Source organism: Theropithecus gelada, chromosome 3 (genome assembly GCF_003255815.1).
Source record: "Theropithecus gelada isolate Dixy chromosome 3, Tgel_1.0, whole genome shotgun sequence".
NCBI lineage: Eukaryota > Metazoa > Chordata > Mammalia > Primates > Cercopithecidae > Theropithecus > Theropithecus gelada.
This window is the reverse complement of record NC_037670.1, coordinates 131,906,511-131,932,831: the sequence shown is the minus strand read 5'-3', so window position 1 is coordinate 131,932,831 and position 26,321 is coordinate 131,906,511. Positions and strand designations below refer to the sequence as shown.

The following is a 26,321-nucleotide window of genomic DNA, read 5'->3' as shown; positions in this document are numbered from 1 at the left end:
CCCAGTTGGATGCCCTGTAAATTTGTAAAGCCAATGTAAGCTTATGTTTTCCTAGGTGTTCTTCAGATGATGCAGACGAGAATTGGGGCTTTACAGGGAGCTGTTGATAGGTACTGTTCTTAATTTTATAAATAAATGAAATGGGAATATTTTTATCCATTGATATTTTGAAAATGATTTTATTCTGACTCCTCTCTTTTCTTTTTCTTTAGGATAAAAGCAAAAATTGTTGAACCATACAATAAGATAGTTGCCCGTACTGCACAACTAGCAAGACTTCAGGTAGTTTCTTACTTTTGTTTCTTTAGACCTTATTATTCATTTTGTTTTCATAAGTGGACAAAATTGAAGAGTATGAGTTTGGAAGAAGTAAGAGAATGGGAACAGAAGATAAGAGAAAAGGAGAAAACAATACTAAAAAGCCTTAAGATGTCTAGCTCAAAAAATACAAATCTAAAGTGAAATATTTTCACTGTCATTGCAGTATATAATTGTTTATTAACTTATATCTTCTTCAATTTCTTTCATCAATGTTTTTTACCTTTCAGTGTATAGATGCTTCACCTCCTTGGTTAAATTTATTTCTAACTTTTTTTTTTTGTAGCTCTTGTAAATGGGAAATGGGATTGTTTTTCTAATTATTTCTTTGGATAGTTCGTTGTTAGTGTATAGAAATGCTACTGATTTTGTATGTTAATTTTGTATCCTCTGACTTTACTGTATGCATTTTTTCTAGCACTCTTTTGATGGAGTTTTTAGGGTCCTTTATCTACTTTTCTATCTAAAGGATCATGCTGTCTGCAAACAGGGACAATTTTACTTCCCTTCAGGTTTGGGTGCCTTTTATTTCTCTCTTGCCTAATGGCACTGGCCAGGACTTCCAGTGGCTATGTTGATGAATAGTAGTGGTGAGAGTGTGCATGCTTGTCTTGTTCCTGATCTTAGAGGAAAAGCTTTCAACTTTTCACTGTTGATTATCATGTTAGTTGTGGGCTTGTCGTATATGGCCTCTATTGTGTTGAGGTACATTCCTTCTATAACAGTTTTTTTTGAGTTTTTAACATGATGTGTTGTTGAATTTTACCAAGTACCTTTTCTGCGTCTATCAAAATGGTATGGTTTTTGCCTTTCATTCTGTTAATGTGGTATATCATTTATTGATTTGCACATGTTGAACCATCTCTGCACCCCAGAGATAAACCTCACTTGATCATGGGGCGTGATTATTCTAATGTGCTACTGAATTCGATTGGCTAGTATTTTGTTGAAGATTTTGCATCTGTGTTGATCAGGAATACTGACCTGTAATTTTCTTTTCCTGTAGTGTCTTTGGCGTTGACAGAAGGGTAATATTGGCCTGATAAAATGAATTTAGAAATATGTTTCCATCTTTGGTTTTTTGGGGAGAGTTTTAGAAGGATTGGTATTAGTTTTTCTTTAAATGGTTGGTAGAATTCAACAGTAAAACCATCAAGTCCTGGGCTTTTCTTTGTTAGGAGACTTTTTATTACTGATTTAATCTGTGTACTCTCTATTGATCTGTTAAGATTTTATTTCTTTATGATTCAATTTTGGTAAGTTGTATATGTCTAGAAATGTATCAGTTTCTTCTAAGTTATCTGATTTGTTGTCATATAATTGTTCATGGTAGTTTCTTATAATTCTTTATATTTTTGTAATATCAATTATAATGTTTTCTTTTTCATTTCTGGCTTTATTTGAGACTTCTTTTTTTTCTTAGTCTAGCTAAAGTTTTATTGATTTTATTTATCTTTTCAAAACACCAACTCTTATAGCAAGGCATGGTGACATGCCTGTAGTCCCAGCTACTCGGGAGGCTGAGATGGGAGAACTGCTTGAGTCTGGGAGGTAGAAGTTGCAGTGAGCCGAGATTGCACCATTGTACTGGAGCCTGGGCAACAGAGCAAGACCTTGTCTCAAAAAAAAAAAAAAAAACCCAAAACACAACTCTTGGTTTTATTAATCTTTATTGTTTCCTAGTCTATATTTAATTTATTTCTGCCCTGATCTTTATTATTTTCTTCCTTCTACTAACTTTGGGCTTTGTTTGTTCTTTTGCTCGTTCTTGAAGTTTAATGTTAGGTTATTTATTTGATATCTTTTTTGATGTAGACATTTATTGCTATAAACTTTCTTCTTAGTACTGCTTTTGCTGCATCCCATAACTTTCGGTATATTGTGTCATTTGTCTCAAGATATTTTAAAATTTATCTTTTAATTTCTTTTTTGATCCATTGGTTGCTCATAAGCATGTTTTTTTTTTTTTTTTTTTTTTTTTTGAGAATTTTTTTGGTGAATTTTTCAAAATCCATCCTTTATTGATTTCTAGTTTAATACCATTGTGGTTGGAAAAGATATTTGATATGATCACAGTCTTCTTAAGTTTGTTAAGCCTTATTTTCTGGTCTAACATATGATCTATCCTGAAAAAAGTTTCATGTGCATTTAAGAAGAACATGTATTCTGCCACTATTGGATGCAATGTTCTGTATTTGTCTGTTCGGTTTGTTTGGTCTAGAGTGTAGTTAAAGTCTGTTGTTTCGATATTGATTTGTTGGTTTTTTTCTTTCTTTTTTTTTGAGATGGAGTCTCACTGTGTCACCCAACCTGGAGTGCAGTGGCCTGATCTCTGCTCACTGCAGCCTCCGCCTCACAGGTTCAAGCCATTCTCCTGCCTCAGCCTCCCGAGTAGCTGGGATTACAGGTGCCCGCCACCACGCCTGGCTAATTTTTGTATTTTTAGTAGAGATGGCATTTCACTGTGTTGGCCAGGCTGGTCTCGAACTCCTGACCTCGGGTGATCTGCCTGCCTTGGCCTCCCCATGTGCTAGGATTACAAGTGTGAGCCACTGCGCCCGGCCTATTTTCTTTCAGCACTTTGAATAGATCATCCCTGTCTCTCCTGGCTTATAAGATTTCTACTGAGAAATCTGTTCATAGCCGTCTTGGGATTCCTTTGTATGTGATGTGCTTCTTTTCTCTTGCTGCTTTCAAGATCCTCTCTGTTTTTGATTTTTTACAATTTGATTGTAATATATCTTGGGGTAGTCTTGTTTACACTGAATCTGATTGGAGGTCTTTGAGCTTCCTATACCTGGATATTTTTTATCTTTCCACAGATTTGGGGAGTTTTTGTTATTATTAATTTATTAATTTATTTTTGAGACGGAGTCTCGGTCTGTAGCCCAGGCTGGAGTGCAGTGGTGCGATCTCGGCTCACTGCAAGCTCCTCTTTCCGGGTTCATGCCTTTCTCCTGAGTAGCTGGGACTACAGGCGCCCACCACCGCGCCTGGCTAATTTTTTGTATTTTTAGTAGAGACGGGCTTTCACCGTGGTCTCAATCTCCTGACCCTGTGATCTGCCCGCCTCGGCCTCCCAAAGTGCTGGGATTACAGGCATGAGCCACCACACCCGGCCTGTTGTTATTTTTTAAAATAAACTTTCTTCTCTCTCTGCTCCTTCTGGGACACACATGATATGTAAATTGGATTGCTTGATGGCATCTCGTAATTCTCAAAGGCTTTCCTTACTCTTTTTCTTTTTTCTTTTTGTTCCTCAGGCTGGATCATTTCGAATAACCCCTTTTCAAGCACACTGATTCTTTTGTGTGATTGAATCTATTGTTGAAGCTTTCTTTGGAATTTTTTTAGTTCAGTCGTTGTGTTCTTTAGCTCCAGAATTTCAGTTTGGTTCATTTTTGTGGTTTCTGTGTCTTTGTTGAACTTCCCATTTTGTTTGCTTATTGTTTTCCTGATTTTGTGTACTTGTCTAGTTGTATTCTCTTGTAGTTCATGGAGTTTTTAAAAGATGGTTATTTTGAATTATTTGTCAGGCAGTTCATAAACCTCAATTTCTTTAATGTTTGTTCCTTTGGTGGTATTATGTTTCCCTGATTGTGATTCTTGTTGCCTTGTATTGGTGCCTGCACATTTGTAGAAGTAGGAACTACTCCACTCTTTGCAGACTGGCTTTGGCTGGGAAAGTTCTTCACCAATTAGCCTGACCAGAGATTCTAGGCAAGCTTTCTGGTGTGGTCTGTGAGCAGGCTTACTGCTGGTGTCTTCAGGCAGGCTGTTGTGGTACCTAGGTTAGCAGGTGCACAGGTCTGGTGCTTGGGTCCATGAGGTTTGGTCTGCAGACTATATTTACTGGGGAAAATGTGGGTCATGAGTTTGCTGGAGCAGACTTAGATCCAGGGTTCACAGTGCCAAGCTGGCCCCCTGTGGAATGGACCTATTCGGGGCCTACTCCACAGCAGCTGGTCTGAAGCCTAGTCCCTTGGGAGCTGACCTGGCACTGGGACTGGCCTTGAGCTTGAATCTGCGGGAGCCAACCAGTTGCTGGAATGGGCCTGGCACCTGGGACCGTGGGAATGGGCCTGGAACCTGAGTCCGCAATGCCTGGCTTTCACTGTCTCCTGGGACCATGGGGGTGGGCTTGGAGCCTGTGAGTCAGGCCTGGGTCCTGGGTTTACCAGGGTTAGCCTGGAGCTTGGGTTTGCGAGGGTGGTCCTGGAGCCTTGGTCTGCTGAAGTAAGCCTGGGCTCTGCATCCACTGAAGGCTGGGGTCTGTGGATGCTTGCTTTGTGCCTAGAGCCATGAGGGTCTGTCTAGAGGCTGGGTGAGAGTGCTGGCCTGGAGACCGGGCCACTGAGACAGGTGTGAGTCATCTGGTCTTGGGAGCCGGCCTGGCACTGGGTTCTGCGATAAGCCTGGACCCTGGGTTTGCCAGAGGAGGCTGGGTTCTGCTGGGATGGATCTGGACCCTGGGCCTGCCCGAAGAGCCTGGACTTTGTGTCTGTTGGAGTGTGGGGCCGCAGGGGCTGACTTGGAATGTGGACCCGTAGGGCAGGCTTGGAGCCTGTGTCCGTGGGTGCTGGCCTGGTGTCTGAGGCCACAGGTGCCAACCTGATGCTGGGGCAGATCTGGTGTTTGGGGCCACGTGGGCTGCTCTGGAGCATGAGGCTTTAGTGGCTGACCTGGTGCTGGAAGTCTGTGTGCTAACCTGGCACTAGGGCTAGCCTGACATCTTGGGCTATGCAGGGTTGCCTGGTGCTGGGTTGGGCCTGGAGCCTGAGTTGGGATTAGCCTGAAGCTGAGGGCTGGTCTGGGACCTGGGGTCACTGGGACCAGCCTGGTAGTGGTGTAGTCTGGAAGTACTGGCCTGGAGTCGGGCAGGGGCAACCTGCCCAGCACGATTTTAATGGGGCAGGCCTAGTGTTAGGGACTGAGGCAAAGTCCAGTGCTCAATTCCTTCTCTTTTCTCTGCTCAACGAGCATCTGTCTCCTTGCTAGCTGGCTTGTATTGGGGGATACAGATAATGTGACACTGTCCTTCCTACTCTCTTTAGTGTGTCTCTTTTTATTTCTGTGCTATATTCAGGTGCTATAATGTCTCACCTGGTTTAACTTTTGTGAAGATAATTTGGATAGTGGTTCAAGTTAATGTGTCTGCAAGCTGGAGTCCTGGAAAGTCTTCCTCTACCATCTTACTAATGTCACTCATAAACATATCACATTGATTTTTGTAACTAAAAATTATGCTTTAATACCCTGTTTTTTGGAAAGTATCCTTTTTCAGATTCATCTATATTGCTTTTTTTTTTTTTTTTCTAGACAGAGTTGTGCTCTGTTGCCTAGGCTGGAGTGCAGTGGAGTGATCTTGGCTCACTGCAGCCTCCACCTCCCAGGTGGAGAATCAAGGATTCTCCTGCCTTAGCTTCCCAAGTAGCTGGGATTACAGGCACCCGCTACCACATTTGGCTATTTTTGTTGTCGTGTTTTTAGTAGAGACAGGGTTCACCATGTTGGCCAAGCTGGTCTCGAACTCCTGACCTCAAGTGTTCCACCTGCCTCGGCCTCCCAAAGTGCTGGGATTACAGGCGTGAGCCACCATGCCTGGTCTTGCTTATTGTTTTGTTTCATTTTTATTGCTGTAGAATATGTCATTATATGAATATTCTGCTTATGGACTTTGGATTGTTTCCAGATTGGGACCATTATGAATAATATGGCTGTGAAAACTTTTTCACAAATATATGTTGGCTCATGTAATACCCCTTTGTGTAAGTTATATCCTGGGAATGAGATTTCTGGGTTATAGGGTTTCTGATTTTCAACTTCATTAGATAATGCCAAACTATTTTACCAAATGGTTATACCACATATGCTATCAGTATATGAGAGTTCCTTTCAGTTTGTATCCTTGCCAACACTTAGTATTGTCAGACTTTTTAGTTTTTGCTAATATTTTAGGTATGTGGTGGTGTCTTGTTGTGGTTTTGTTTTTCTAGGAACTAATTACTAAGGAGATTGAACCTCTTGTGAGTCATCTATTACGTGTGTTTGAGATATCCCTGTGCCTACCCGTTTTTTTCTCCTCGCTCTTCTGTGTTGTTGGAGAGAAATTAAATTTATCCAGTTTTTCTTTTATGGTTAGTTCTCTTTTATGAAAAATTCTCACAAGATAACGTTCTGTACTCTGAAGTTACGAAGATATTGTATAATGTCTTCAAAAACATGTATTGTTTTGCCTCATATGTTTAGATCTATAATCTACCTGGAATTGCTTGTACATTTACTAACCTTTTTTATTAAGTATCTAATCTGCTGTTAATCCCATCCTGTGTGTTTTAAAATTTTGCCTAATATAGTTTTCTTTGTTTTTTTTTTTTTTTTTGAGATGAAGTCTTGCTGTGTTGCCTAGGCTGGAGTGCAGTGGCATGTTCTCGGCTCACTGCAACCCCGCCTCCTGGGTTCAAGCGATTCTTCTGCCTCAGCCTCCTGAGTTGCTGGGAGTATGGGCGCATACCACCATGCTCAGCTAATTTTTGTATTTTTAGTAGAGACAGGGTTTTAACATATTGGCCAGGCTGGTCTCGAACTCCTGACAGCCTCCCAAAGTGCTGGGATTACAGGTGTGAGCCACCATGCCCGGCCTATAGTTTTCATCTCTAGTATTTGTGTTTGTGTCTTTTTATATGTTCTCTTTCTGTTATGACATTTATATTTCAATTTCATTTATATACATACATACACACACACACACACATATATGTATGCTTGTTTGTTTGTTTGTTTGTTTTTTTAAGACAGGGTCTCACTCTGTTGCCCAGGCTGCAGTGCAGTGGTAAGATCTCAACCCATTGCAATCTTCGCCTCCCAGGCCCAAGCTATCCTCCCACTTCAGCCTCCTGAGTAGCTGAGACTATAGGCACGCACCACCACACTCAGCTAATTTTTGTATTTTTTGTAGAGACCAGGTTCTGTCATGCTGCCCAGGCTGGTCTTGAACTCCTGAGGTCAAGCATTCCACCTACATTGGCCTCGCAAAGTGCTGGGATGACAAGCATGAGCCACTGTGTCCATCCGACATTTATGTTTTCATTTACCTTCTTGAAGATATACATGTTTATAATTTTTTTTTTTTTTTTCCGAGACACAATCCTGCTCTGTCGTCCAGGCTGGGGTGCAGTGGCATGATCGTGGCTCGCTGTACCCTCCGCCTCCTGGGTTCAAGTGATTCTCCTGCCTAAGAAGCCTCCTAAGTATCTGGGATTATAGGCAAGTGCCACCACACCTGGCTGATTTTTTGTATTTTGAGTAGAGATGGGGTTTCACCATGTTGGCCTGGCTGGTCTTGAACTCCTGACCTCAGGTGATCCGCCTGCCTCAGCCTCCCAAAGTGCTGGGATTATAGGCGTGAGCCACTGTGCCCAGCCTATAAAATAAATTAACATTTAATTCTTTATTATTTCTAGGTTTATTTTTGTTGATTGACTTTTCTTCTTGTTATGGGTTTTATGTGTTTTGCTTCTTTACATACCTGGTAATTTTTTAATGGATATTAGAAATGTATATTTTGTGTTTAGAGTTCCTAGATTATTTAAAATTTCTTTTAAATAGTGTTGGACTTTTTTCTGGTTCACACTTAAGTTACTTGGAATCAGTTTGATCTTTTTTTCTTAATTAATTAATTAATTAATTTTTTATTTGAGACAAGGCCTTGCTCCGTCACTTGGGCTGGAGTATAGTGGGGCAGTCTTGACTCACTACAACCTCCAACTGCTGGTCTCAAGCAATCCTCCTGCTCTAGCCTCCCAAGTGCCTGGGACTACAGGCACATACTACCATGCCCAGCTAATTTTTTTTTTTTTTCATTTATTGTAGAGATGGGAGTCTCACCATGTTGCCTAGGCTGGTCTCAAACTCCTGGCCTCAAGTGATACTCCTACCTGGCCGCCCAAAATGCTGGGATTACAGGTGTGAGCCACCATTGATCTTTTTGAGATTTAGTTTTAAATCTTTGTTAGTACAGGTCCAGAACAGCCTTTAACCTAGGGCTAGTTTAGCCCTGTTTACTATTAGGTCTTTCTACTGTGGTTGGTGAGAACATGTGTGAGCTCTGTGAGTTGTTTCAGTGTTTCTTTTCCTGTGCTTCGTCTCACACATGCACAGATTGGTACTCAGAAGACTTGCAGCTATTTTTCTGCTTATCTCCACAACGTCTCTTTTTGCAGCTTCTTTTTCTCCAATTCTCTGCCCACAAACACTAGCTTTTTTGGCTTTCTTGAAGTGTAATCTCTGCTTCCCAACTTCAGAGAGACTGTCATGCTCTGTTTCCCTTCCCTTCCCTTCCCTTTGCCGTGGCCTGAAAATTGTCTACCATTGGTAATCTGAGACAATTGTTAAGCTCATTTTCTTGTTTCTCTCAAAGATCACAGACCTGCGTTTTCTGTTATGGAATTATTGTCCAATTATTCATTCCTGTTGTCCTAAAATTATTTCGTGTATTTTGTTCAGTTTTCTAGTTGTTTAAAATGGAAAGGGAAGTCTGACCCTATTCCATCATTGTTAGAAGTCACACTCATTATTAAAAATTGAGTTATAAGTTATGTACCATAAAATAATCACTTTAACATGTACAGTTTAGGAGTTTTTACTATATTCACAAGATTGTGTCTTGTGAATATAATATCTAATTATACTATAATATTATCTAATGCCAGAATATTTTCATTACCCAAAAAAGAAACTCTATGCCCATTAGCAGTTATTCCCTCTGTCCACTTCCCTACGCCAAGCTCTCAACCACTAATCTGCAGTCTTCCTTTTTGGGTTTCCCTATTCAGAACATTTAATAGAAATGGATCATTCATTATGTAGCTTTTGGCTTCTTAATGTAATATTTTCAAGGTTCATCCATATTGTAGCATGTGTCAGTACAGTAAGTTCTTATTTAATGTCATTGATAGGTTCTTAGAAACTTCAACTTTAATAAAGAACATACAGCAGGTCCATGTCATTTCGTTATAAACTGAGGAGGTAGAAAATGGGTCTTTTTTTTTTTTTTTTTTTTTTAAAATTTTTTTTTTATTATTATACTTTAAGTTGTAGGGTACATGTGCATAACGTGCAGGTTTGTTACATATGTATACTTGTGCCATGTTGGTCTGCTGCACCCATCAACTCGTCATTTACATCAGGTATAACTCCCAATGCAATCCCTCCCCCCTACCCCCTCCCCATGATAGGCCACGGTGTGTGATGTTCCCCTTCCTGAGTCCAAGTGATCTCATTGTTCAGTTCCCACCTATGAGTGAGAACATGCGGTGTTTGGTTTTCTGTTCTTGTGATAGTTTGCTAAGAATGATGGTTTCCAGCTGCCTCCATGTCCCTACAAAGGACACAAACTCATCCTTTTTTATGGCTGCATAGTATTCCATGGTGTATATGTGCCACATTTTCTTAATCCAATCTGTCACTGATGGACATTTGGGTTGATTCCAAGTCTTTGCTATTGTGAATAGTGCTGCAATAAACATACATGTGCATGTGTCTTTATAGCAGCATAATTTATAATCCTTTGGGTATATCCCCAGTAATGGGATGGCTGGGTCATATGGTACATCTAGTTCTAGATCCTTGAGGAATCGCCATACTGTTTTCCATAATGGTTGAACTAGTTTACAATCCCACCAACAGTGTAAAAGTGTTCCTATTTCTCCACATCCTCTCCAGCACCTGTTGTTTCCTGACTTTTTAATGATCGCCATTCTAACTGGTGTGAGATGGTATCTCATTGTGGTTTTGATTTGCATTTCTCTGATGGCCAGTGATGACGAGCATTTTTTCATATGTCTGTTGGCTGTATGAATGTCTTCTTTTGAGAAATGTCTGTTCATATCCTTTGCCCACTTGTTGATGGGGTTGTTTGTTTTTTTCTTGTAAATTTGTTGGAGTTCTTTGTAGGTTCTGGATATTAGCCCTTTGTCAGATGAGTAGATTGCAAAAATTTTCTCCCATTCTGTAGGTTGCCTGTTCACTCTGATGGTAGTTTCTTTTGCTGTGCAGAAGCTCTTTAGTTTAATTAGATCCCATTTGTCAATTTTAGCTTTTGCTGCCGTTGCTTTTGGTGTTTTAGACATGAAGTCTTTGCCCATGCCTATGTCCTGAATGGTACTACCTAGGTTTTCCTCTAGGATTTTTATGGTATTAGGTCTAACATTTAAGTCTCTAATCCATCTTGAATTAATTTTCGTATAAGGAGTAAGGAAAGGATCCAGTTTCAGCTTTCTACTTATGGCTAGCCAATTTTCCCAGCACCATTTATTAAATAGGGAATCCTTTCCCCATTTCTTGTTTTTCTCAGGTTTGTCAAAGATCAGATGGCTGTAGATGTGTGGTATTATTTCTGAGGACTCTGTTCTGTTCCATTGGTCTATATCTCTGTTTTGGTACCAGTACCATGCTGTTTTGGTTACTGTAGCCTTGTAGTATAGTTTGAAGTCAGGTAGCGTGATGCCTCCAGCTTTGTTCTTTTGACTTAGGATTGTCTTGGAGATGCGGGCTCTTTTTTGGTTCCATATGAACTTTAAAGCAGTTTTTTCCAATTCTGTGAAGAAACTCATTGGTAGCTTGATGGGGATGGCATTGAATCTATAAATTACCTTGGGCAGTATGGCCATTTTCACGATATTGATTCTTCCTATCCATGAGCATGGTATGTTCTTCCATTTGTTTGTGTCCTCTTTTATTTCACTGAGCAGTGGTTTGTAGTTCTCCTTGAAGAGGTCCTTTACATCTCTTGTAAGTTGGATTCCTAGGTATTTTATTCTTTTTGAAGCAATTGTGAATGGAAGTTCATTCATGATTTGGCTCTCTGTTTGTCTGTTACTGGTGTATAAGAATGCTTGTGATTTTTGCACATTAATTTTGTATCCTGAGACTTTGCTGAAGTTGCTTATGAGCTTAAGGAGATTTTGGGCTGAGACAATGGGGTTTTCTAAATATACAATCATGTCATCTGCAAACAGGGACAATTTGACTTCTTCTTTTCCTAATTGAATACCCCTGATTTCTTTCTCTTGCCTAATTGCCCTAGCCAGAACTTCCAACACTATGTTGAATAGGAGTGGTGAGAGAGGGCATCCCTGTCTTGTGCCAGTTTTCAAAGGGAATTTTTCCAGTTTTTGCCCATTCAGTATGATATTGGCTGTGGGTTTGTCATAAATAGCTCTTATGATTTTGAGGTACGTTCCATCAATACCGAATTTATTGAGCGTTTTTAGCATGAAGGGCTGTTGAATTTTGTCAAAAGCCTTTTCTGCATCTATTGAAATAATCATGTGGTTCTTGTCTTTGGTTCTGTTTATATGCTGGATTATGTTTATTGATCTTATTATACGTTGCTTTGTTGTTGTTGGTTTTTGAGACAGGGTCTTGCTCTGTCATCCAGGCTGGAGTGCAGCCTCTTGAATAGCTGAGACTACAGGCATGTACCACCATGCCCAGCTAATTTTTTTTTAAATTTTAATTTTTTTTAGACAGTGTCTCTCACTGTGTTGCCCAGGCTGGTCTCAAACTTCTGGACTCAAGTGATTCATCTTCCTCAGCCTCCCAAAGTGCTGGGATTACAGGAGTGAGCCACCCTGGTCCACTGTTTTCACTTAAAGTCAAAAGAGCCAGTTGATGATGTTTAATGAGGACTTAGGTACTTCATTCCTTTTTATGGTCAAATAATATATCATTACATGAATATATCACATTTTTGTTCATTCAGTTTGTTTATCCTTTAATCAGTTGATGAATATTTAGGTTGTTTCTACTTTTTAACTATTTTGAATAGACTGCTAAGAACAAACGTTGCATAAATAATACTTATGTGGACTTTTTTTTTCAATTCTTGGGTATACACCTAGAACATATTATGCTAGGTTATATGCTAACTCTATGTTTAACATTTTGAGGATTGCCAAACTATTTCCAAGGCAACTGTACTGTTTTCCATTGTTACCAACAATGTATGAAGATTCTAATTTCTCTACTTTTTAAGTATATTGCCATCTTATTGAAGTGGCATCATTGTGTTGAGTAAATACCCGAGATTCATTGTCTTACAGCCACAGAAAACTAGGACGCAGACACACAAATAGTGAGATTCAGAGTGGAAGTTTAATAGGTGAAAGAAAGAGAAGAGCTCTCTCTGCTGCAGAGAGAGGGTTCCTGGAGAACTGGGTTGCCACTTTTATGGTGAAATGCAGTGGGTTTTATAGATGAGCTTGAGGAGGCAGTGTCTGATTTACATAGGGCATGAAAGATTGGTTGGACCAGGTGTGCTATTTGCATAAGGTGCGAAAAACTAGTTAGGGCTGGGTGTGCCACTTGTATAGCATGTGAAAAAGCTGGCCACCCCACCCTAATCTTTTATTATGCAGATGGGTTCTCTGGCTGGCTGGTGCCATGTTGCCTGCATCTTTACATGTGGTGACAAAGAAAACCAAAGATGGAGCCTTCATGTTGGACATACTTGGCTTCCAGGTAGCCCTTTTCTATTGACACAGCTGCTGGCATTCACCTGTTCAATTTCCAGCTTGCATATCTATGTCTGCAGCTCGATTTTTCAGGCTGCTCTTTGTTAGAAAAGAAATAATTTGGGGGCTGCTTTTCATTTAAAAGGAAATTCTGCCAAGTACTCTGTTGCCATTATTATCTGCCTAAATAATTTCTGTCTCCTGTATCATTATTGGGTATGAAGTGGTATCTCATTATCATTTTGATTTGCATTTTCCTAATGGCTAATGATATTGAGCATCTTCTGTGGTGCCTTTTGGCTATTTATCTGTCTTCCTTGGTGACATGTCTATTCAAATCCTTTGCCCTTTTTTTTTCTTTATTTATTTTTTTAAATTATACTTTAAGTTCTGGGATACATTTGCAGAACATGCAGGTTTGTTACATAGATATACATGTGCTGTGGTGGTTTGCTGCACCCATCAACCCATTATCTACGTTAGATATTTCTTAGGAGAAATATACTATCCCTCCCCCTTGGCCCCACCCCCTAACAGGCCCCGGTGTGTGATGTTGCCCTCCCTGTGTCCGTGTATTCTCATTGTTCAACTCCCACTGATGAGTGAGAATGTGTAATGTTCGGTTTTTGGTTCCTGTGTTAGTTTGCTGAGAATGATGGTTTCCAGCTTCATCCTTGTCCCTGCAATGGACATGAACTCATTCTTTTTTATGGCTGCATAGTATTCCATGGTGTATATGTGCCACATTTTCTTTATCCAGTCTAACATTGATGGACATCTGGGTTGGTTCCAAGTCTTTGCTATTGTGAACAGTGCTGCAGTAAACATAAGTGTGCATGTGTCTTTATAGTAGAATGATTTATAATCCTTTGGATATATACCCAGTAATGGGATTGCTGGTCAAATGGTATTTTTAGTTCTAGATGCTTGAGAAATAGCCACGTAATGGTTGAACTAATTTACACTCCCACCAACAGTGTAAAGTCTATAAGGAAGGGGCCCAGTTTCAGTTTTCTGCATACAGCTAGCCAGTTTTCCCAGCACCATTTATTAAATAGGGAATCCTTTCCCCATTGCTTGTTTTTGTCTGGTTTGTTGAAGATCAGATGGTTCTAAATGTGTTATGTTATTTCTGAGGCCTGTTCCATTGGTCTGTATTTCTGTTCCATTGATCTATATATCTGTTTTGGTATCATTACCATGCTGTTTGGGTTACTGTAGCCTTGTAGTATAGTTCGAAGTCAGGTAGTGTGATGCCTCTAGCATTGTTCTTTTTGCTTAGGATTGTCTTGGCTATATGGAATCTTTTTTGGTTCCATATGAAATTAAAAGTAGTTTTTTCTAATTCTGTGAAGAATGTCAGTGGTAGCTTGATGGAAATAGTATTGAATCTATAAATTACTTTGGGCAGTATGGCCATTTTCATGATATTGATTCTTCCTGTCCATGAGCATGGAATGTTTTTCCATTTGTTTGTGTCCTATCTTATTTTCTTGAGCAGTGGTTTGTAGTTCTCCTTGAAGAGGACCTTCACATGTCTTGTAAATTGTATTCCTAGGTATTTTTATTCTCTTTGTAGCAATTGTGAATGGGAGTTTGCTCATGATTTGGCTCTCTGTCTGTTATTGATGTATAGGAATGCTTGTGATATTTGCACATTGATTTTGTATCCTGAGACTTCACTGAAGTTGCTTATCAGTTTAAGGAGTTTTTGGGCTGAGATAATGGGGTTTTCTATATATACAATCATGTCATTTGCAAACAGAGATAATTTGATTTCCTGTCTTCCTATTTGAATACGCTTTATTTCTTTCTCTTGCCTGATTGCCCTGACCGGAACTTCCAATAATATGTTGAATAGGGGTGGTGAGAAAGGGCATCCTTGTCTTCTGCTGGTTTTTAAAGGGAATGCTTCCAGCTTTTGCCTATTCAGTATGCTGTTGGCTATGGGTTTGTCATAAATAGCTCTTATTATTTTGAGATGTGTTCCATCAGTACCTAGTTTATTGAGTGTTCTTAGCATGAAGGGCTGTTGAATTTTGTCAAAGGCCTTTTCTGCATCTACTGAGATAATCATGTGATTTTGTCATTGGTTCTGTTTATGTGATGAATTATGTTTATTGATTTGCATATGTTGAACCAGTCTTGCATCCCAGGGATGAAGCCGAGTTGATCGTGGTGGATAAGCTTTTTAATGTGCTGCCGGATTTGGTTTGTCATTATTTTATTGAGGATTTTCACATCGATGTCCATCAGGGATATTGGCCTGAAATTTTTTTTATTGTGTTTCTGCCAGATTTTGGTATCAGGATGATGCTGACCTCATAAAATGAGTTAGTGACAAGTCCCTCTTTTTTTGTTGTTTGGAATAATTCTAGAAATAGTTCTAGAAGGAATGGTACCAGCTTCTCTTTGTAACACCTCTGGTAGAATTCGGCTGTTAATCTGTCTGTTCCTGGGCTTTTTTTTTTGGTTGGTAGGCTATTAGTGCCTCACTTTCAGGACTTATTGGTCTATTCAGGGATTCAACTTCTTTCTGGTTTAGTCTTGGGAGGGCATATATGTCCAGGAATGTATCCATTTCTTCTAGATTTTCTAGTTTATTTGCACAGAGGTGTTTATAGTATTCTGTGATGGTAGTTTGTATTTCTGTGGGATCAGTGATATCCTCTTTAGCATTTTTTATTGTGTCTATTTGATTCTTCTCTTTTCTTCTGGATTAGTCTGGCTGGTGGTCTATTTTGTTAATCTTTTAAAAAAACTAGCTCCTGGATTCATTGATTTTTTTTTTTTTGAAGGGTTTTTCGTGTCTCTATCTCCTTCAGTTCTGCTCTGATCTTAGTTATTTCTTGTCTTCTGCTAGAATTTGAATTTGTTTGCTCTTGCTTCTCTAGTTCTTTTAATTGTGGTGTTAGGGTGTCAATTTTAGATCTTTCTCACTTTCTCCTGTGGGCATTTAGTGCTATAAATTTCCCTCTAAACACTGCTTTAGCTGTGTCCCAGAGATTCTGGTATGTCGTGTCTTTGTTCTCATTGGTTTCAAAGAACTCATTTATTTCTGCCTTAATTCCGTTATTTACCCAGTAGTCATTCAGGATCAGGTTGTTCAGTTTCCATATAGTTGTGCGGATTTGGGTGAATTTCTTAATCCTGAGTTTTAGTTTGGTTGCACTGTGGTCTGAGAGACTGTTTGTTGTGATTTCCATTCTTTTACATTTGGTGAGGGGTATTTTACGTCCAATTATGTGGTCAATTTTAGGATGAGTGCTGTGTGGTACTGTGAAGAATCTGTATTCTGTTGATTTGGAGTGGAGAGTTCTGTAGATGTCTATTAGGTCTTCTTGGTCCAGAGCTGAGTTCAAGTCTGAATATCCTTGTTAATTTTCTGTCTCGTTGATCTGTCAAATACTGACATTGGGGTGTTAATATCTCCCATTGTTACTGTCTGGGAGTTTAAATCTCTTTGTAGGTCTCTAAGAACTTGGTTATGAATCTGGGTAGTCCTGTATTGGGTGCATACATATTTAGGATAGTTAGCTCTTCTTGTTGCATTGATACCTTTACCATTATATAATGCTCTTCTTTGTCTTTTTTGATCTTTGTTGGTTTCTTTTTTTTTTTCTTTTTTTAAATTATACTTTAATTTCTAGGGTACATGTGCACAACGTGCAGGTTTGTTACATATGTATACATGTGCCATGTTGGTGTGCTGCACCCATTAACTTGTCATTTACATTAGGTATATCTCCTAATGCTATCCCTCCCCCCTCTCCCCACCCCACAACAGGCCCTGCTGTGTCCTATTCCCCACCCTGTGTCCAGGTGTTCTCATTGTTCAGTTCCCACCTATGAGTGAGAACATGTGGTGTTTGGTTTTCTGTTCTTGTGATAGTTTGCTGAGAATGATGGTTTCCAGCTGCATCCATGTCCCTACAAAGGACATGAACTCATTGTTGGTTTAAAGTCTGTTTTATCAGAGACTAGGATTGCAACCCCCACTTTTTTTTTTTTTTTTTGCTTTTCATTTGCTTGGTAAATGTTCTTCCATCCCTTTATTTTGAGCCTGTGTGTGTCTTTGCATGTGAGATGGGTCTCCTGAATACATCACACGAATGGGTCTTAACTCTTTATCCAATTTGCCGGTCTGTGCCTTTTAATTGGAGCATTTAACCCATTTAGATTTAACATTAATATTGTTATGTGTGAATTTTATTCTGTCATTATGATGCTAGCTTGTTATTTTGCTCATTAGTTGATGCAGATTCTTCATAGTATTGATGGTCTTTACCTTTTGGTTTGTTTTTGCAGTGGCTGGTACCAGTTTTTTCTTTCGATATTTAGTGCTTCCTTCAGGAGCTCTTATAAGGCAAGTCTGGTGGTGATAAAATCTCTCAGCATTTGCTTATATGTAAAGGATTTTATTTCTACTTCCCTTATGAAGCTTAGTTTGGCTGGATATGAAATTCTGGGCTGAAAATTCTTTAAGAATGTTGAATATTGGCTCCTACTCTCTTCTGGCTTGTAGGATTTCTACAGAGAGATCCGCTGTTAGTCTGATGGGCTTCCCTTTGTGGGTAGCCCGACCTTTCTCTCTGGCTGCCCTTAACATTTTTTACTTCATTTCAACCTTGGTGAATCTGAGGGTTATGTGTCTTGGGGTTGCTCTTCTTGAGAAGTATCTTAGTGGTGTTCTCTGTATTTCCTGAATTTGAATGTTGGCCTGTCTTGCTAGGGTGGGGAAGTTCTCCTGGATAATATCCTGAAGAGTGTTTTCAACTTGGTTCCATTCTCCCCATCACTTTCAGGTACAGCAATCAAACGTAGGTTTGGTCTTTTCACATAGTCGTATATTTCTTGGAGGCTTTGTTCATTCTTTTTCATTCTTTTTTCTCTGATCTTTTCTTCACACTTTGTTTCATTAAGTTGATCTTCAATCTTTGATATCCTTTATTCCACTTGATCTATTAGGCTATTGATTCTTGTCTATGCTTCACGAAGTTCTCCTGCTGCGTTTTTCAGCTCAATCAGGTCATTTATGTTCTTCTCTAAACTGGTTATTCTAGTTAGCAATTCCGCTAACCTTTTTTTCAAAGTTCTTAGCTTCCTTGCATTGGGAAGAAGTCTTGTGCTCTGAAAGAACATGCTCCTTTAGCTTGGAGGAGTTCGTTATTACACACCTTCTGAAGCCTACTTCTGTCAATTTGTCAAACTCATTCTCCGTCCAGTTTTGTTACCTTTCTGTTGAGGTGTTATGATCCTTTGGAGGAGAAGAGACATTCTGGTTTTTGGAATTTTCAGCCTTTTTGCGCTGTTTTTTTTTCATCTTCGTGAATTTATCTACCTTTGGTCTTTGCTGTTGGTGACCTTTGGATGGAGTTTTTGCATGGTTGTCCTTTTTGTTGATGTTGATGCTATTGCTTTCTGTTTGTTAGTTTTTCTTCTAACAGGTGCGTCTACTGCAGGTCTGCTGGAGTTTGCTGCAGGTCCACTCCTGACCCTGTTTCCTTGGGTGTCACCAGTGGAGGCTGCAGAACAGCAAAGACTGACTAGAAAAAAATCACTGTGAGACTAGTGTTAAGCATGAGAACCGGGATTTAATGAAGGTTATAAAGAATAGTATGTAATGACTATATGTTTTGGCAAGGAAATATAATTCAGCTGTAAAAAACAGTGGGAAGAGCATATGCAAAAAATTTTAAAAACTATTTTCTGCCATCATACTTTTGACTGTAGTGTTGGTTTTGTTGATCAGATATTTTCTGTGTATTGTGCAGCAAAGCAAATGAAGAATTATACATTATTTTAATTTTGTTATCTCCTGTGTCATTGAGACCTAGGAATCTCAATGTGTAAGAAATTATATACTATTTATAGATTCATATAGATGTAAGAAGGCTAAATCCTCTACTTCTGATTTTTAATTAGAAGTATCAGTATGAACTTGAGATACTTTAATGTTATTTAAAAATAGTATATACCTTATATTTGTGTGTGTATATATATATTTGTACATATGTATATGTATGTTAATCTGAGAATGTTTTGTGTGTATTGTGGAATAAATCAAATGAATATTTATGTGATATTTTAGTGCTGACATTTCCTAGCTATGTCTATGGAAAAGTCCCAGAAATGAACAAACCTAGTTCCATGAATGTGGTCTTGAAATGCTGTTTTTTGGCTGGGGGCAGTGGCCCATTCCTATAATCCCAGCACTTTGGGAGGCCAAAGCAGGTGGATCACCTGACGTCAGGAGTTCGAGATCAGCTGGGCCAACGTGTGAAACCCCATCTCTACTAAAAATACAAAAATTAGCCAGGCATGTGGCAGATGGCTGTAATCCCATCTGCTCAGGAGGCTGAGGCAGGAGAATCGCTTGAACCCTGGAGGGGGAGGTTGCAATAAGCCAAGGTTGCGCCATTGTACTCCAGCTTGGACGACAAGAGCGAAACTCTATCTCAAAAAAAAAAAAAAAAAAAAAAGAATAATGCTTTTTTTTACTAAAAGAAACCAGAGCTTCTTTGAGAAATTTTTGATTCCAGGTCTGGGCCATGAAATGTGTAAAATGATCTTGGAACATTTTTATACCAGGTATCAAGGAGGCTATCAGCGACTGCTAGGTTCATGACAAAGGAACTCAGGAACTGACTTAAGAGGCTTTGGGTGACCAGCTATTTTAGTTTTACTACTAAAAGTCCTAAAACTTGGGAAAATTCTCAGTCTCAGGCAAAGTGGTACAGTTAATCACTCTCAGAGGCTTCTGCTGGCCAAAATGGAACTCTTTGAGCATCAATAAGGGTAAGAGCCATGACGGATTGGGCATTCCTTCTTGTGTTTAAATCCATTTCATAATGATATCAAAAAAAAAAAAACAAGGCAAAACCCCAGAATACCTCCCCACCACTGACTAATTTTTCATTATTGGTGAATATTAGGGAATTATTCCTTCATTTTGAAAACTAATAAGGGACAGATTAAGTATTTAGTTTTCTTTATGAACAATACTGCTAGGTAAACAAATAGTAAGGTAAAGTTTATTTTTATAGAGAAATTTCATATGCTTGTAAATAAAGACAAAACAACAGAATTGGATTATTACTATTTTGCAGTCACTTATGTTTCAATGGATTTCGATGTTGAGTATCAGTGGCTGCTACTAAACACAAAAAGAGAGAAAATCATACATCTCTTAAAATATACCACCCTCTAATGTTTAATATTGCCAAAAATACTAAACTTGAATCTAATGAAGCTGCCCACATCCAACTACTAATTTACAGGTAATATAGAAGATAGAGGAACTTGTTAAACTGCATCAAGGGAATACAGTCAACAAAACCCAGTCTGTGGGAAACTTTAGGATAGGTGATCCAATATATTCAACAAATTGCAATGGAAAAAAGAGATGGTGAGAGAACCAACAGATTAAAAACAGGAAAAGTTAAACCATAGCACTTAGGTATTTATACTTCAGTAATAAAAAAAAAATAAAAGTAAGGAAGTGATTAATGTAAAAGAGTAGTGGTTTCTGTTGGTTGGCATGAGGGTAATGGCATTGGGAGGGAGTACATGAAGGCTTCTGTGGTGACTCACATGGTCCTGTCTCCTGATCTATGTGTTGCTTCTAAGTTCATTTAGCTGTGTATCTCTGAGTTTGGTTTTCCATGTTTGTGTTATATTTAATAGTAAAAGTCAAATAAAAAAACAAGGAGGGAAAGGAAATTGATTGGAGGGGAGGCAGCTATATTGGGAAATTGGTGAGAATTGATGTCTTATAGATTAATTTATAATAGCTTAGACTTATTAACTAAGAATTTTATTAAATGCTATTCTCAGAAGATTCAACATAATCTGTAAGTGGAGAGCCATTAAAGTTTACTAAAAAGGGGGTTGGAGTGCTGAAAACTGTGTTTTTTTTTTTGAGACAGAATTTCGCTCTTTGTTGCCCAGGCTGGAGTGCAATATTATGATCTCGGCTCATTGCAACCTCCGCCTCCCGGGTTTAGCAATTCTTCTGCCTCGGCCTCCCAAGTAGTTGGGATTACAGGCATATGCCACCACACCCAGCTAATTTTGTATTTTTAGTAGAAGCGGGGTTTCTTCATGTTGGTCAGGCTGGTCTCGAACTCCCGACCTCAGGTGATCTGCCCTCCTTGGCCTCCCAAAGTGATGGGATTGTAGGTGTGAGCCACTGTACCTGGCCCAAAAACCGCGTTTTTAAGAAGATAAATCTGGCTGGGTGGATTTCAGTGAGAGACTTGAAAGCTAGCCAAGAAACCACTATGTTAAGGTAATGGTGATAAAGATTTGGATTAGGGTGGTGCTTGTAGGAATAGAGGTAAAATAACAACTCTTATTTTATGCAGTAGGATAGTTGGTAAGACTTGGTGACAGATTAAGTATGGTTGCTAAAAATAAAAACAGTAGAAATAAAGATTGCATGTTTTGAGAGCATATCACTTTGTTGGGTGGGATTAGGGAATTCTGGATGACACTCATAGAGTAAGAGCTTAATTTCTTCTTACGATGTATTTAAAATCTCAGAGGAATGGTTGCTAGGGATTCAACGTTCCAAATTGTTTATCTAAAAATGTCAGTTCTAACGGGGAAGACACTGATAATGTTTCCAGTGCAAGATATCCAGCTTACTGGTGTCGAATCCGTATGGGTCTGCAGCAACCTCAATTTTTGCCTCCTTAGAAGAAAGAATTCGACTGAGAGGCATAAGGCAGAAAAAGAGACCAAGGCACATTTCAGAGCAGGAGTGGAAGTTTGTTTAAAAAGGCTTTAGAACAGGAAAGAAAGAAAGGAAAGTATGCTTGGAAGAGTCCCAAGAGGGCACTGAGGTCAAGTGCAGTGTTTAACCTTGATGCCAGAACTTAAGAGCCTGGCTCCTTTCCCATAATTCTTCCCTTAGGATGGGCTACCTGCATGTCCAGTGCCCTCCTTACCCTTAAGAGGTGAGCACATGCATTGTGTTTAGAAATTTGTATGCATGCCTACCTGAGGCTTTGTTCCTTTTTCAGGTGGAGTGCCCCCGGAAGGTCAGACTCACCATTTTGTGTCTTAAAGCACATGCCCTGGAAGTTGCTTCTCCCTGGCCTTTGCATTGAATTAACACTTCAATGCACCAAGTGTGGACCATCAGGAAATGTCTTCTCCCTGGCACTGGCTGCCAATTTATCAGTTTCAGAGAGGCAATGTGATAACTTCCAAACCATCAACTGACATTCCTAGTGGGTGGGGCAGTAGCCCTCTCCTGCCCCACTCTTGATTGTCTAACTACCTGCAACAATAACAGTAATTGTTTTTGTTAAGTACATAGTTGGGACAGAGATACGAGGGTGACTTTTCAGTGTTATTTCCTTTTATTTCTTGAATTTTGAATCATGTGCTTGTATTATCTGTTCAGAAAATGAATAATATTTAATTAAAAGATAGAGATGCCCCAATTGTCAATCTCCATGGGAAAAATTGTCCTTTTTTTTTTTTTTAATTTAAATATTTCAGACTAGTTTGTCTGAAAAGCAGTCAGGTAAACATGTTTAATACTTGATTGACTTTGACTTACATGTGTTTGTAAATATATGTTTGCTGTATGTTTGAGTATGGTATATGCATACATATGGTGTATTGCTTGTGAATACATGGGTGTGGCTGTGTGTGGCTCTGGTGTATGTATTTGTTGTGGGAAGTCAGGGACCCTGAATGGAGGGGCTGGCTGAAACCATGGCAGAAGAACATAAATTGTGAAGATTTTATGGACATTTGTTAGTTCCCCAAATTAATACTTTTATAATTTCTTACGCCTGTCTTTACTGCAGTCTCTGAACATAAATTGTAAAGATTTCATGGACATTTACCACTTCCCCAATCAATACCCTTGTGATTTCCTATGCCTGTTTTTACTTTAATCTCTTAATCCCGTAATCTTCGTAAACTGAGGAGGATGTATGTCACCTCAGGACCCGGTGATGATTGTGTTAACTGCACAAGTTTGTAGAGCATGTGTGCTTGAACAATATGAAATCTGGGCACCTTGAAAAAAGAACAGGATAACAGCAATGTTCAGGGAACAAGGGAGATAAGACTTTAAACTCTGACTGCTGGTGAGCCGGATGGAACAGAGCCATATTTCTCTTCTTTCAAAAGCAAATAGGAGAAATATCACTGAATTGTTTTTCTCAGCAAGGAATATCCCTGAGAAAGAGAATGCGCTCTAAGGGTAGGTCTATAAACTGCCCCCTTGGGGGTGGCTGTCTTTTATGGTCGAAGCCGAAGGGATGAAATAAGACCCGTTCTCCTGTAGCGCTCCCAGGCTTATTAGGACAAGGAAATTCCTGCCTAATAAATTTTGATCAGACAGGTTGTCTGCCCTCAAACTGTCTCCTGATAAGATGTTATAAATGACAATGTGTGCCCGAAACTTCATTAGCAATTTTAATTTCGCCACATCCTGTGGTCCTGTGATCTGGCCCTGCCTCCACTTGCTTTGTGATATTCTATTACCTTGTGAAGCATGTGATCTCTGTGACCCATACCCTATTCATGCACTCCCTCCCCTTTTGAAAATCACTAGTAAAAACTTGCTGGTTTTATGGCTCAGGGAGCATCACGGAACCTGCCGACATGTGATGTCTCCCCTGGACACCCAGCTTTAAAATTTCTCTATTTTGTACTCTTTCCCTTTATTTCTCAAACCAGCAGAGACACTTAGGGAAATAGAAAAGAACCCATGTTAACTATTGGGGGTGGGTTCCCCGATATGTATTTATTTCACCCATAAAAGAATGTTTATACCGGGAGGCTCAGGGACCCTGGCTTCTCAGAGCTTTTAATTCTTATTGCCACCATGTAGGATTTTTCTCCTTAAACAGGGGAGATATCCTTGCTTCTCAGTTAACCTCGGGGCCGTTCAGAAATGGTTGTGATGCAGTAGTATGGAATGTCTCTCTTTCCTTTGTAATCACTACTGAGGCTGAAGATCACTACATATTGGTTATTCAGTATGTCACCCTCTACTGCACTCTCCCTCATGCAACTGCTGTGAATCCAGCTTCTGTAATAAAGTGTCCTAAAATACATGAATCTTTATTTCTTACCTCAGCCTTTTGATAGGTAAAGACCCAGTATTAGATCTGGAAAAAGGAATAGGAAGTGTGTGAAATAGTTTTGTTTTGTTGTTTATGTATTTTCTCTTTTATAATTTATTAGGGATTAAAAACCACCATGCACGGTGGCTCACACCTGTAATCCTAGTACTTTGGGAGTCTGAGGCAGGAGGTTCACCTGAGCCCCGTAGTTTGAGAGCAGCCTGGGAAACATGGCAAAACCTCATCTCCGCAAAAAATACAATTAGCCAGGCATGGTGGCACGCGCCTGTAGTCCCAGCTACTTGGGAGGCTGAGGCAGAAGGATCGCTTTAGCCCAGGAGGTAGAGGTTGCAGTGAGGTATGATCATGCCACTGCACTCCAGTTGGGGCAACAGAGCGTGACCCTGTTCTCCAAAAAAAAAAAGAATATCATGAAATTGAGAGAAGTTTTAAGACTACTCCTGCAGGATATAGGAAAGAGAAGCTGGGATTGTAAATAACAGGAGGCAGTAGTAGGAAGCTGAGCAGCCTAGCTTAGTGATTGTCAATTTTGACTGCACATTGGTACCACCTGGGAATATTAAAAACATAAAAACATAACTCATGCTTGGTTTTCACCCATGGAGATGCTGATTTAATTGGTCAGGGCTGTGGCCTGGGCATTGGAACATTTTCAGTCTACCCACTTGAATTAGTAGTCAAGACTGATAACCACTGGCCTAGAGAAGAAAACTGGTTTAGGACTGAAAGAATCCTTGGCTCTCACGATGCCTCAATTCCAAGTTCTCTCCACTTGGGATGAATTGGAGTTTATTATAAAATGTAAATATAGTACTTTTGTGTGTTCCCTAGGACATTTGATGCTTTTTAAGACTTGTGATTATTTAGGTTTGTGGTTGGTGGGAAACAAAAAACGCATGAGTGAATCTTTAGCATCTGGAAAGAATGGGTAGATTCACATATTAAGTACAGTGTGAGCCACTGTGCTTTTTTTTTTTAAATGTAATTTAAGTCCCAGGATACATGTGCAGGTTTGTTACATAGATAAACATGTGCCATGGTGGTTTGCTGCACCTATGCTTGTTATTACTGTTTATTAATAGTAATAAAGCTTCATGGATCAGCTAACTTAACATTGTGATGTTTGCACAGGTTGCCTGTGATTTGCTTCGGAGAATTATTCGTATCTTGAATCTCAGTAAGAGACTCCAAGGACAACTGCAAGGGGGAAGTAGAGAGATAACAAAAGCTGCTCAGAGTCTCAATGAACTTGGTAAGTGTTTTTTTTTTTTTTTTTTATTAAAAAGTAGAGATTTAAATATTTTTAAGTCACCTGATTGACTTTTGTTATCACCATTAGCAAGTACTGGTAAACAAATTTTTAAATAATTGGCTGTATACAATATTAACCCTTCTCAGAATGAGTAAGTACAATTAGTTGATTTCACTGAAATGCTATTTATTTTTATTGTATAGTAAAATTGGCCTTTTTCATATACAGGTCTGTGAATTTTAACACATACATAGATTCATGTAAGCACCATTACAGTCATGATACAGAACAATTCCATCACCCCCTCAGATTCTCTCCTTATTCCTTCAAGATGATGCCCACCTGCTTCCGCTAATCCTGGCAACCACTGATCTTTACTTCATCATTGTAGTTTTGTCTTTTTGAGAATGACACGTAAATGGAATTACAAAGTAGGTGACCTTTTGAGGCTGTCTTCTTGTACTTAAAATAATACCTTTGAGATTCATTCAAGTTTTGGAGTGTACTAATAGTTTGTTACTTTGTGTTTGATTGAGTACCATTGCATGGGTAGCCTGCAGTTTGTTTATTGATTCACTGATTGAAGGACATTTGTGTTGTTTCCAGTTTTTGGTGATTATGAATAAGTGTACAGGTCTTTATGTGAAGTTTTCTTTTCTCTAGGAAATATTCTAGAGAAATGCTGCTTTTAAGATGACAACTCCCATGCTGATACTATGCCTAGAAGATTTTAAAAATTTATTTCTTTGTTCATTCTTTTCTCAGACATTTATTGCAGGACCTTGACAGTCAAGGGTTTAATGTTCATGGTTTTGACTATTAACCAGCTGCAAAGTCCATGATGCAGCAATTCATAATTTTTCAGGCAAAATTTGAATAGCTAGTGAGTGCACATTGAACTGCCCAACTCTGTGTTTTAATGAGGGTTGGTAGTTTTCTTCTTTTCACTGGGTACCCACTAATTTTTCTGAAGTGGATATATGTAGTGGTATTTGTACTTTATAGGCTCAGAAGTCTTTAATTGTATCCATTTCAGATATCAAGAGTCTGCTTACTCTTGGTATTGTGCTTTGAAAGCAGTTATGCCAAAATAGTATCAGAGAAATGTGCATTATGTGTTCT

The 26,321-nt window shown here is 39.2% G+C and overlaps 1 protein-coding gene across 2 annotated transcripts in view; it reads left to right on the top strand.

The window, feature by feature from the left end:
* The window catches only part of COG5 (component of oligomeric golgi complex 5), a 365,256-nt gene that overhangs the window by 15,590 nt on the left and 323,345 nt on the right, over nucleotides 1-26,321 (top strand). For both annotated transcript variants that reach the window (XM_025381265.1, XM_025381264.1), the window contains exons 4-6: nucleotides 56-110; nucleotides 213-282; nucleotides 25,079-25,199. In XM_025381265.1, the coding sequence (XP_025237050.1) occupies nucleotides 56-110; nucleotides 213-282; nucleotides 25,079-25,199 (246 nt within the window). The remainder of the gene's footprint in view (nucleotides 1-55; nucleotides 111-212; nucleotides 283-25,078; nucleotides 25,200-26,321) is intronic.